Below are 12,872 nucleotides of genomic sequence, written 5' to 3' on the forward strand. Positions count from 1 at the left end.
TCCAGCCTGGGCAACAAGAGCAAAACTCCATCTCAAAAAAAAAAAGTTGGCCTGCCTCTGTCTCTGGCTCCTGGGACTCTAAATAGGGTATAAATGGGCCACACCAGAAAGGCCAGTTGTGTGATTAGACCGCTGGGCTTTGAGTCACAGGATATCAGCCCCACCTCCAGGGAAGGGAGAGGGCAGGACACTGAGATCAGTCCCATGGCCAATGATTTAATCAATCATGCAGATGAAATGAGTTCCCTACAAAAAACTTTGGATGCCAAAGCTCAGGTGAACTTTCCTGCTTAGCAATGCTCAACTTGTGGGGATGATATATCCTGGTTCTGTACAGAGCACACACAAAGCTTCCAATCTGGGAATCGCCCAGACCTCGCTCTATGCATCTTTCTCTTTGGTTGGTTCTAATTTGTGTCTTTTTGCTATGGTAAAGCTGTAATTAAAAGGTGGTGAGGTAGTGGAATTTGCAGCCAGTGGGTGGGAAGCACAGGTGGCCCGGGGACCCCTGGACTTGCAGCTGGTGTCAGAATTCAGGGTAGTCTTGTAGAGAGGGCTGTACCCATCACCTGTGAAGTGTGGCCCAGCTCCGGTAGCTGGTGTCAGAAGTCACTGCAACCTCCCACCTGGCAGGGGGTGGGCAGGGCAGATCTCTGGTTCCTCAAGAAGTCTGAGAGATGCCAGGCTATGGTCATTCTCTTAAAACAGGACAATGGGGCCAGGCGCGGCGGCTCACACCTATAATCCCAGCACTATGGGAGGCCGAGACGGGGGATCACGAGGTCAGGAGATCAAGACCATCCTGGCTAACATGGTGAAAATCATCTCTACTAAAAATACAAAAAAATTAGTCGGGCGTGGTGGCAGGCGCCTGTAGTCCCAGCTACTTGGGAGGTTGAGGCAGGAGAATGGCGTGAACCTGGGAGGCGGAGCTTGCAGTGAGCCGAGATCGCGCCACTGCACTCCAGCCTGGGCGACTGAGCGAGATTCCGTCTCAAAACAAACAAACAAACAAACAATAAAAAAAAAAAAAAAAAACAGGACAGTGGGCCCAGCACAGTGGCTCACAGCTGTAATTCCAGCACTTTGGGAGGCCGAGACAGGTGGATTGCCTGAGGTCAGTAGTTCAAGACCAGCCTGACCAGCATGGTGAAACCCTATCTCTACTAGAAATACAAAAATTAGCCAGGCGTGGTGGCAGGCGGGGGCACCTGTAATCCTAGCTACTTGGGAGGCTGAGGCAGGAGAATCACTTGAACCTGGGAGGCGGAGGTTGCATAAGTCAAGATTGCACTCCTGCACTCCAGCCTAGGTGATAGAGCAAGACTCTGCATTAAAAAAAAAAAAAAAAAACAGAACAGTGGCCCAGGTGACCAAACAGCTGCTGTGTGTCGAGCAGCAGATCCAACACAAGAAAGCGTGAACACATCTGGCTGTGAATGTCGAGTGGCAAAGGCAGTGGCTTCGGTAGTTAAAACCTTTAGGGACATGATGCCCACAGAGGACAAAGTGACCACAGTGTCCTCAGTTCCCATCTACGTATTTACTCTCTGCAGGGCCGCCAGGTCCACTGCCAGTTCCCAGAGCCAAGCGCTGGGACATCCTCTCCAATCCCTCCTGTTCTTCCCTCCCCTGATGATGGGACATCAAAGCCTGCCGGATCTACTTCTTCAAGAGCTCCAGTTTAGGGACCTCTCTGTCCTCACCTCCTGTCTGCCTGCCTGGGCCCTCCCTGAGCCACCCCTCACTGAAGACTCTGGAGTGATCACTGCGTATCAAAAATCAGATCAGGCCAGACATGGCGGCTCATGGCCTGTAATCCCTATGCTTTGGGAGGCTGAAGTGGAAGGATGGCTTGAAGCCAGGAGTTTGAGACCAGTCTGGGCAACATAGCAAGATCCCATCTCTACAGAAAAATTTATTATTTATTGATTTGTTTGTTTGTTTGTTTTTGAGATGGAGTCTCACTCTGTTGCCCAGGCTAGGGTGCGACGGCGCAATCTCGGCTCACTGCAACCTCTGCCTCTCAGGTTCAAGCAATTCTCCTGCCTCAGTCTCCCGAGTGGCTGAGATTATAGGCGCCTGCCACAACATCTGGCTAATTTTTGTATTTTTAGTAGAGACGGGATTTCCCCATGTTGGCCAGGCTGGTCTCGAACTCCTGACCTCAGGTGATCCGCTCAGCTCAGCCTCTCAAAGTGCTAGGATTACAGGCATGAGCCACCATGCCCAGCCTCTACAGAAAATTTTAAAAATTAGCTGGGTGTGGTGCTAATTACAGGCATGCACCTGTAATCTCAGGTACTTGGGAGGCTAACTCAGGAGGACTGCTTTAGCCCAGCAGTTCGAGGCTGCAGTGAGCTATGATGGTGCCACTGCACTGCAGCCTGAGCAACTGAGTGAGATGCTGTCTCTTAAAAAATAAAAAATAAGATCACTCTTTCCCCCGATACTGCCTTCCACAGAGCACCTCTGTGAGGTGGCGGAAATCACTACCCAATCTCTTTCCAAAATGACTCAATGTGGTTGAGCGCCTGTGAGACCATATAATCACGGTCTGCCTCTGAACCTCCACCCAGGCTGTTCCACCCTCCCAGAAGCAGCCTCATAGTCAGGAGTCCATTTGGAGAGATCCCCTCTGACAAGACTCCTTTGCTACAACTGGTCCAGGCACCCTTATCTCTCTTTGACCTCCCACCCGATCCCAGGATGGCTGTGTTGTCCATCCCACTGTCCAGTGAAACGTGTACTGCTGTAGGGCTAGGATGGGCTCCAGGCCCACTGATCAGGTGCCTGCACCCAGCCTAGGGGAGTCACCAAGTCCGTACCTACTGAATAACAAGGGTCCATGGGACTCACCCACCTCAAGCCACACGTGCTGGGCTGACGTGGGGATGGAGGGGATTTCAAACCCCACCAGTCCACCCTGGGACACAGCTTCACTGGTGTAGATGTTATCCTTCGGTGTCAGCTCTGCCTTAATCTGGACCGTCACCCCCTCAGCTGGGCTGCCATCTGGGTAGGATAGCTCCACCTAGAAAAGGTCACCCAAGACACAACAGAGTTAAGACGGCCATGCGCCCCAAACTGATCTGCAGAGTCAACACAATCTCCACTGGAATCCCAGCAGGCTTTTTTGTAGAAATTGACAAACTGCTCCTGAAATTCACACGGCATCCAACGGGTCCCAAATAGCGAAAACAATTCTTAAAGGGAACAAAAAAGAAGGACTCACAGGTTCAGGTGTGGTGGCGTGTGCCTGTGGTCCCAGCTACTCAAGAGGCTTCCAAGTCAGACATGGAAGGGTGGGTGCAGTGGCTCACACCTGTAATCCCAACACTTCGGGAAGCCAAAGCAGGAGGATCACTTGAGGCCAGGAGTTCCAGACCAGCCTGGGTAACATAGTGAGACCTCACTACAAAAAACTTAAAAATTTCAGGAGTGGTGGCATGCACCTATAGTCCCAACTATTCAGGAGCCTGAGGCAGGAGGATCACTTGAGTCTAGGAGTTCAAGTCTGCAGAGAGCTATGATGGTGCCACTGCACTCCAGCCTGGGTGACTGAATGAGACCCTGTCTCTTAAGAAAAAAAAAATGTTTTAAATGAAGTTGCATCCCTACCTCATACCATATACACAAATAAACTCAAATGGATCACAGACCTAAATGTAACAGCTAAAGCTATAACATTCTTAGAAGAAAACATAAGGGTAGACCTTCATGCCCTTGGATTTGGCAAAGAGGTCATGAAGTACAAATTACATGTGCCGGCCATTAGTCTGATGCCATATCAGGGTATGGACAGTTCAGTGTGACACTTAAACCTCACCCATTCAGACTGGTTGGAGAGCCAGCTAGAATGAGGCAGACATGGATGTTTTAAAAGGAGCTTCTGAAGAACCCTAAAACAGCCCTCAGCTGTGCAGGTATTTGGTGATGGAGTGAATCAGGATTCAGCCCACATGATCCTCATTAACCACTCCCTTCTTTTTTTTTTTCTTTTTTTGAGAGACAGAGTCTTGCTCTGTTGCCCAGGCTGGAGTGAAGTGGCCCGATCATAGCTCACTGCGGCCTCTACCTCTTGGGCTCAAGCAATCCTCCTGCCTCATCCTCCTGATAGCTGGGACCACAGGTGTGCAATACCACGCCTGGCTAATTTAAAAAAAAAAAAATTTGTAGAGCTGAGGTCTTGGTCTATTGCTGAGGATGGTCTCAAACTCCCAGTCTCAAGCAATCCTCCCACCTTGGTCTCTCAAAGTGTGAGCCACCAACACCTGGGCTATTTTTATTTTTTGTAGAGACTGGATCTCACTATGTTGCCCAGGCTAGTCTCACACTTTTGGCCTCAAGTGGTCCTCTTGCCTCAGCCTCCCAAAGCACTGGAACTACAGGCATGAGCCACCATGCCCAGTCTAACCACTCCTTTCTTGAACGCAGATGGTAGATATTTTCTGTCATATGTGAAATGCTCTTTACCACATTTGTAGCCTTAGACCTCTTCTTCACACACATTCTGACCCTGCACAAGGTACTTTAGTTTCCACTCAAGCTGGGGCCCTCAAAGCCAGGGACACAGGAGATAGGTCTCTGTGCATGGGATAGAGGTGGTTCCAACACTGGCACGGAGAAGAAAAAGGAGGTTCCAAAGCAGAGCAAGAGGGTCAGAACTCAGTGTGAGGACAGCCAGCCAGCATCACTCACGGACAGTAAAAGGGAACTGGGTGCAGGCAGACGCAGGGCCAGGGGTGTGGCCCACTTTCCCCTTGCATGACACTGGGCTCTGTTGGCCTTGCCCCACTCCTGCTGCTGCAATTGGAGTGAAGTTACCCCAGGTTTATTTTTTTATTTTTTTGTTTTTTTTATTTGAGACAGAGTCTCACTCTGTCTCCCAGGCTGGAGCGCGGTGGTGTGATCTCAGCTCACTGCAACCTCCGCCTCCCACATTCAAGCAATTCTCATGCCTCAGCCTCCTGAGTCACTGGGATTATAGGTGTCCACCACCACGCCTGGCTAATTTTTGTATTTTTAGTAGAGACAGTATTTCACCATGTTGGCTAGGCTAGTCTTGAACTCCTGACCTCAGGTCATTCACCCACCTGGGCCTCCCAAAGTGCTGGGATTATAGTCATGAGCCACTACGCCCAGCCTACCCCAGTTTAATAGTTAAAATAAGAATAATGACTGGGTGCAGTGGCTCACACCCGCAATCCCAGCACTTTGTGGGTCTGAGGTAGGAGAACTACTTGAGCCCAGGAGTTTAAGACCAGTCTGGCCAACACAGCAAGATCCCATCTCTACAAAAAATTTAAAAATTAGCCAGGCACCATGGCTCATGCCTGCAATCTCAGCACTCTGGGAGGCTGAGGCAGGTGGATCACCTGAGATCAGGAGTTCGAGACCAACCTGGCCAACATGGTGAAACTCCGTCTCTACTAAAAATACAAAAATTAGCGGGGTGTGGTGGGGCATGCCTGTAATCCCAGCTACTCAGGAGGCTAAGGCAGAAGAATTGCTTGAACCCAGGAGGCAGAGGTTGCAATTAGCCAAGATCGAGCCACTGCACTCCAGCCTGGGTGACAGAGCGAGACTGTCTCAAAAATAAATAAATAAATAAAAATTTAAAAATAAAAAAATTTGTTGGGCCTGGTCGCTCATGCCTGCAGTACCAGCTACCCAAGATGCTGAGGCAGACAGATTGCTTGAGTCCAGGATGTCGAGGCTGCAATGAGCTATGATCTCACCACTGCACTCCAGCCTGGGCGACAGAGCAAAACCCTGTCTCTAAGAAAAAACATATATAAGGATCACGACATCTGGACACCTCAAAATTTACTGTGCATAAGACTTGAGTGGTGGGTGGGAGGCAGAGTCTCATTCAAAATGTCACACAGGTCTGCACCTGTCAGTCTCAGGAACAGGAGATCTACCTCTGCAGGGCTCTCAACTTAGGTCCTCAGGGGATAAAATCAACCCAGTGAAGGGCCAGGAGTGATGGCTCACTCCTGTAACCCGAGTACTTTGGGAGGCCAAGGCTGGAGGTTCACTTGAGGCCAGGAGTTCAAGACCAGCCTGGCCAACATGGCAAAACCCTGTCTCTACTAAAAATACAAAAGTTAACTGAGCTTGATGGTAGGTGCCTGTAATCTCAGCTACTCGGGAGGCTGAGGTAGGAGAATCACTTGAACCTGGGAGACGGAGGTTGCAGTGAGCCGAGATGGAGCCACTGCACTTCAACCTGGGCGACGAAGTGTGACTGTGTCTCAAAAAAAAAGAACCCCATTGAAGAAACAGGACTGCCTTAGAGGAGCTGCTTTAATAAATGGCTACTCAAGGCCGGGCGCAGTGGCTCACGCCTATAATCTCAGCACTCTGGGAGGCCAAGGTGGGTGGATCAGGAGATCAGGAGATCAAGACCATCCTGGCTAACATGGTGAAACCCCGTCTCTACTAAAAAATATAAAAAATTAGCCTGGCTAAGTGGTGGGCGCCTGTAATCCCAGCTACTCGAGAGGCTGAGGCAGGAGAATGGCGTGAATCCGGGAGGCGGAGCTTGCAGTGAGCCAAGATCGTGCCACTGCACTCCAGCACTCCAGCCTGGGCGACAGGGAGAGACTCCCTCTCAAAAAAAATAAATTAATTAAATAAAAAAGTAAATAAATGGCTATTCAAATGTCTCCCCAAGTGGAATAGAGTAGATCGTCCTTTCCTGTGGAGGAAAATGTCCCCTGCCCCTCACCTGGAACACCAGCCCTCACCACACTCCGCAAAGGTTGTGTCAGGGGATCCGTTTACAGCTGAGTCACCACTGCGGAGCTAGTGGCTAGTGGTGGTGGTTTCACGGTGGTCCTGGGGCGGGATGTGGTACAGTCACCCCCAAGTTACCTTCCCCACATAGGCCAGGCCCGGCTTGAACTGCTTCCTCGTGTCCTTGGAGTACCGGATGTCCACCAGCTGCCTCTGCACGGGGGTGGAGTCGTCGAACGCCACCTGCTGGCTCCCGTCCACACTGGTCACTGTGGCCCAGATGCTGACTCTGCCCCGGAAGTGCTCGGGGACGTCCGCTGGGATCATGTCCCTCACGCAGATGTCGAAGTCCTGGGAGCCGAGGATCTGGAAGGAGGAAAAACGCAGCCCGTGCTCGCTCAGGGTTGGAGTGTCCTTGAGGGATGTCCCTGAAACACACACCTGAGGTGCAAGACTCTTCAGCTGCTTGGAGGGCCAGGGGACACTTGGTGACATACCCAATCTATGCCACGGGACCGTGCAGAGGGTCCCTCACTGGATCTGGACAACATCCCAGGGAAGATGGATGTTGGCTCCATTGGGCAGAAGAGGAAAAAGGTGGCTCATGCCTTTAATCTCAGCACTTTGGGAGGCCATGGCAGGCAGATCACTTGAGGTCAGGAGTTCGAGATCAGTCTGGCCAACATGGCAAAACCCCATCTCTACCAAAAATATAAAAAATTAGCTGGGTGTGGTGGCGGGCAGCTGTAATCCCAGCTACTCGGGAGGCTGAGGCATGAGAATCGCTTGAACCCAGGAGGCAGAGGTTGAGGTGAGCCTGAATTGTGCCACTGCACTCCAGCCCGAGTTAAGAAAAAAAAAAAAAGAGGCCGGGCGCATTGGCGCAAGCCTGTAATCCCAGCACTTTGGGAGGCCAAGACGGGCAGATCACGAGGTCAGGAGATCGAGACCATCCTGGCTAACACAGTGAAACCCCGTCTCTACTAAAAAATACAAAAAACGAGCGGGCGAGGTGGCGGGCGCCTGTAGTCCCAGCTACTGGGGAGGCTGAGGCAGGAGAATGGCATAAACCCAGGAGGCAGAGCTTGCAGTGAGCTGAGATCCAGCCACTGCACTCCAGCCTGGGAGACAGAGCGAGACTGTTTCAAAAAAAAAAAGAGGAAAGAGATTCCCATGCTGACACAATCTCCCACAGCCCAGGCAACAGAGGGGGCATCTGAACCTGTTCAGCCCCACTCTGGGGAACCAGAACTCCCTCATTCAATTCCTATCTCAGGATCCCACCCTGGGACTTGGCAAATAATCCTTATTCAGAAAGAGCTGTGGAGTAAATCACTCCAGAAATGACAGAACTAAGACAAAGACCATGAGCTGGTAGCCTCCCAGGAGAATGGCTGGGATTCTCCAAGGTGCCAGTGGCAGGAATGGGAGAGGTGGGGGGTTATGGTGTCCAATCCATGGAAGAGAAGCCTCAGAGAGCAGAGAGATGGGCCAGGCGTGGTAGCGCACACCTGTAATCCCAGCACTTTGGGAGGCCGGCGGGGGTAGATCACTTAAGGTCAGGAGTTCAAGACCAACCTGGCCAACATGGTGAAACCCTGTCTTTACTAAAAACACAAAAATTGTCCCGACATGGTGGTGCGTGCCTGTAATCCCAGCTACTTGGGAGGCTAAGGCAGGAGAATTGCCTGAACCAGGAGGCAGAGGCTGCAGTGATCCAAGATCACGCCATTGCACTCCAGCCTGGGAGACACAGCGAGACTCCATCTCAATAAATAATTAAATTAAATTAAATTAAATTAAATTAAATTAAATTAAAGATATCTCAGATATAAGAGAGGGGAACCCATTGGAGCAGATACGTCCCAGGTGGGAAAGGGACTAAGAAGGAGCTTTGGGTGGGAGGTGAGGAAGAGCCAGTGCTGAAAGGGTTAATGTCAGGGCACCTACAGAGGGATGGGAATCTCCAGGAAGGAGGGTGTCTGTTGTACAGTTGCCCACTCACAATGTAACATTATGCTGAAAGACCAAAAAAGGTTACAAAACTTTAAACATGTGGGAATGTAAAACAGTGCAGCCACATTGACAATTTGGCATTTCCTCAAAAGGTTACACAGTGTTACCCTCTGACCTAGCAATTCTGCTCCTAGGAACGAACCCAAGAGAAACAAAAACGTAGGTCCACAGAAAAACTTGCACAGGGATGTTCATAGTAGCATGAGACATAATAGCCAAAAAGCAGAAACAACCCAAATGTCCACCACTGGATGAAGGGATAAACACATTGTGGTCCATCTGTACCAGGGAATATGATGCAGCCATAAAAAAGGAATGAAGTATTGATCCTGCTACAATGTAGATGAACATCAAAAACATGATGCTGAGTGAGAGAAGCCAGACACAAAAGGACATATAGTGTATGATTCATTCACAGAAATGTCCAGAACTGGCAAATCCACAGAGACAGAAAACAGATTAGTAGTTACCAGGGACTGGAGGAGCGAAATGGGGATTCTCTACAAAAGGACATGAAGGATGTAGGGAAGGATGGTGGAACAATTCTAAAATTGGATAACAGCATTGGTTGCACAACTCTGCAACCATATGAAGATGATCAAACTGTACACTCTACGTGGGTGAACTGTATGCAATGTGAATGATATCTCAATAAAATTGTTTACATTTTTATTTTATTTTAGAGATGGGAATCTCACTATGTTGCCCAGGCTGGCTTCGAACTCCTGAGCTCAAGAGATCTTCCTGCCTCTGCCTTCCAAATATTAAAAGCTGGGACTCCAAGGAATAAAATTAGTGTTTATTCATGTTTTTTTGTTTGTTTGTTTGTTTGTTTTTTTGAGACGGAGTCTCGCTCTGTCGCCCAGGCTGGAGTGCAGTAGCGCAATCTCGGCTCACTGCAAGCTCCGCCTCCCGGGTTCATGCCATTCTCCTGCCTCAGCCTCCTGAGTAGCTGGGACTACAGGCGCCCACCACCGCGCCCGGCTAATTTTTTTGTATTTTTAGTAGAGACGGGGTTTCACCGTGGTCTCGATCTCCTGACCTTGTGATCCGCCCGCCTCGGCCTCCCAAAGTGCTGGGATTACAGGCGTGAGCCACCGCGCCCGGCCTGTTTGTTTGTTTTTTGAGGTGTAGTCTCGCTCTGTCGCCCAGGCTGGAGTACAGTGACATAGTCTTGGCTCACTGCAACCTCTGCCTTCAGGGTTCAAGTGATTCTCCAGCCTCAGCCTCCTGAGTATCTAGGATTACAGGCATGCACAACCATGACCAGCTAATTTTTGTGTTTTTAGTAGAAACGCAGTTTCACCAAGTTGGCCAGGCTGGTCTCGAACTCATGGCCTCAAGTAATCCACCCGCCTCAGCCTCCCAAAGTGCTGAGATTACAGGCATGACCCACCACACCCGGCCAAATTGGTGGTTTTTTTTTTAACTTTACATACAGTAACCTGTGAGGAAACACATCACAATATCGATAGTGGTTGTGTCCACCTATTGGAGAAGCAAGTTATCTTTATTTTCTTCCTTTTTATATTTTCTAAAGTCTCTATATTCAGCCTGCAGGAATTTTATCATCAGAAAAATCCCTGCCATATAACTGTTTCAGAAAGTAAAACAGCGGTGACTCACACCTGTCATCCCAGCACTTTCAGGTGCAAAGGCCAGAGGATCGCTTGAGCCCAGGAGTTCAAGACCAGCCTGGGCAACATAGTGAGACCCTGTCTCTAATCAAAATTTTTTTAAAGGCAGTAAATAAAATAATAATAATAAAAGAAAGTAAAATAAAATGCGTGATCTTGGAGGTGAACCTGGGGGTTGAGTCGGGGGTAGAAGGGGTCCCTGTTTCTCACCTTGGTTGTTCTGAGGACGGGGCGTCCCACCTCGTGGCTGTAGTACCCCACACCATTAACAGTCATGTTGATCATTAAGGCACCAGCCACGGGTTTCCCAAAGGTATACCTGGAACAAAAGGATAAAGCATGCTCAATTTCACAGCCAAGATGGCAGGGAGGGCCCAGCCTCAGGAAGGCCAGGTTGGCACAGTGTGGCCACTAGTACAGTGACGGATGCAGCTCCCTTCCCACCCTGCATCCAGTCCTGACAGCCCCACCCCGCCCCCCCGCAGCCTGGAGTCGGGACAGAAGATGCCAAGGCCCTCCGATCCTCTGCACCAAGCCTCCAGGTGGACAGAAAAAGAGACCGAGGGTCAGAGAGGAACTCTGGAACTGAGAAGGCTAGGTTGGTGCTCCTCTGGAGCAGAGTAGTGCAGAGGCATGAGCGACTGTGGGTCCCTGAGGGGCACCTGAGCCTAAGCGCCCTATTAAGCTCAACCTTGAACCAGGGACTGGGCTTCTCTGAGCCTCAGTTTCCTCACCTAGAGAATGGGAATCAAACTACCTTCGGAGGAGTGATGGTGAAACTTTAAATGTCTGTATGTCACTCCTGATGCAGAGGGAATGCCGGTGCATGGGGAACAGGAGCAAAATGAGAGAGTGCAGGCCGGGCATGGTGGCTCATGCCTGTAATCCCAGCACTTTGGGAGGCCAAGGTGGGCAGATCACTTGAGGTCAGGAGTTCGAGACCAGCCTGGCCAACATGGTGAAACCCCGTCTCTACTAAAAATACAAAAATTAGCTGGGTGTGGTGCCACATGCTTGTGATCCCAGTTACTCGGGAGGCTGAGACAGGAGAATCGATTGAGCCCAGGAGGCAGAGGTTGTAGTGAGCTGAGACTGTGCCACTGCACTCCAGCCTGGGCGACAGAGCAAGACTCCGTCTGAAAAAAAAACAACAAGGATCAACCCCTCTCGGGTCAGCACGCTGGCTGCGGGTGCTGTTTGTGCCAGGGAGGCCTACAGAGGGCGGGGAGCAGCTCTGGGGGAGGGGGGAACATGGTGGGGTTGGGAGGGGACGCCCTGGGGAAGGGAGATGCTAGTGCAGGAGAGGCACGTCCTGGGGGTAGGGCATTCCTTGGGGAGGAGAGACCTTTGGAGAGGGAAGATTTTAGAGGGGAAGGGCAGGACTTGAGTAAGGAACACACAGTGGGAGAGGGGCATGCTTTGGAGAGACAGGGGTGTGTTCATAAGGGTGGGGACACTAGCATGCGAACGAAGACAGGCGGTGGCTACAGTGCAAGAGGTTCATGTGGCAGGGAGACACCAAGTACGAGGGAGGGAGGGAGCGGGGCACAGGGCACCCTTGGGGGAGCAGGGAGGCCATGGTAGAAGTGCTGCCTGTAGGAGGAGGGGGAAGCACAGTTGTCGGGGGAGAGGGAAGGGGAGGGCAAAGGAGGGGCCCAGGGGAGAGGAAGATGCTCTAGGAAGAGGGGTACACTGCAGGGAGGGGGCGCCCCCAGGGGAGGGGCACGGGAAAGGGTGATGCTCTAGGGAGGGGGCACATCCTGGGGAGGGGGCACCCACAGGGGAGGAGCCCAGCGGGGAAGGAGATACTTTAGGAGGAGGGGGACACCCCGGGGAGGGGGCGCCCACAGGCGAGGAGCCTGGGGGAGGAGGGAGATACTCTAAGGGGAGGGGCACATCCTAAGGAGGGAGCACCCACAGGGGAGAGTCACAGGAAAGGGAGATGCTAGTGGGAGGGGCACATCCCAGGGAGGAGGGAACCAGGAAGGGAGGGGCACACCCATGTGGGAGGGAGGGAGGCAGCAGAGGAGGGGAACGACCTTGAGGGAGCAGTGTGATGGTTGGGGAAGGGGAAGGGCCCCCGCAGTGTGCCCCAGGGGCCCCTCTTTCTCACCTGGCCCGCACAGTGCCTGTCTCACAGGCGTCCAGGTCTCGGATATACCGGGGCGGGTCAATCAGGAGCTCGAACTTGGGCAACACTGAAGAAAGAAAGCAGAGAGGAGGGGCTGGCTTCTGTCCCTAAGGTGGCCTCAGGGGCCCTGACACCCGTGCAAGGTGCAGGACACAGCACCTGGCCACCGCCGAGGTTGACACTGTGCCCACCCACACCGCTCTGCTGAGCAGCCCTGGGGATTTTGTGGGCTGCATCTATTTCTCATCTTTGGGGGACCAGGACCCCATTTTCCTCAAGGGGCCTCCTCCTGTCACTTTCAGACCACGTGCTTAGAGTGTAGTGGATTCCAGCCTATCCCAGGG

General features: G+C 51.5%; 1 protein-coding gene across 1 annotated transcript in view; it reads right to left on the bottom strand.

The window, feature by feature from the left end:
* The window catches only part of CPAMD8 (C3 and PZP like, alpha-2-macroglobulin domain containing 8), a 119,593-nt gene that overhangs the window by 81,344 nt on the left and 25,377 nt on the right, over positions 1 to 12,872 (bottom strand). The window contains exons 9-12 of the mRNA XM_025367428.1: positions 12,511 to 12,595; positions 10,608 to 10,716; positions 6,883 to 7,110; positions 2,864 to 3,034 (exon numbers count right to left, since the gene is read on the bottom strand). Of these exons, the coding sequence (XP_025223213.1) occupies positions 2,864 to 3,034; positions 6,883 to 7,110; positions 10,608 to 10,716; positions 12,511 to 12,595 (593 nt within the window). The remainder of the gene's footprint in view (positions 1 to 2,863; positions 3,035 to 6,882; positions 7,111 to 10,607; positions 10,717 to 12,510; positions 12,596 to 12,872) is intronic.

Source organism: Theropithecus gelada, chromosome 19 (assembly GCF_003255815.1).
Source record: "Theropithecus gelada isolate Dixy chromosome 19, Tgel_1.0, whole genome shotgun sequence".
NCBI classification, from domain to species: domain Eukaryota; kingdom Metazoa; phylum Chordata; class Mammalia; order Primates; family Cercopithecidae; genus Theropithecus; species Theropithecus gelada.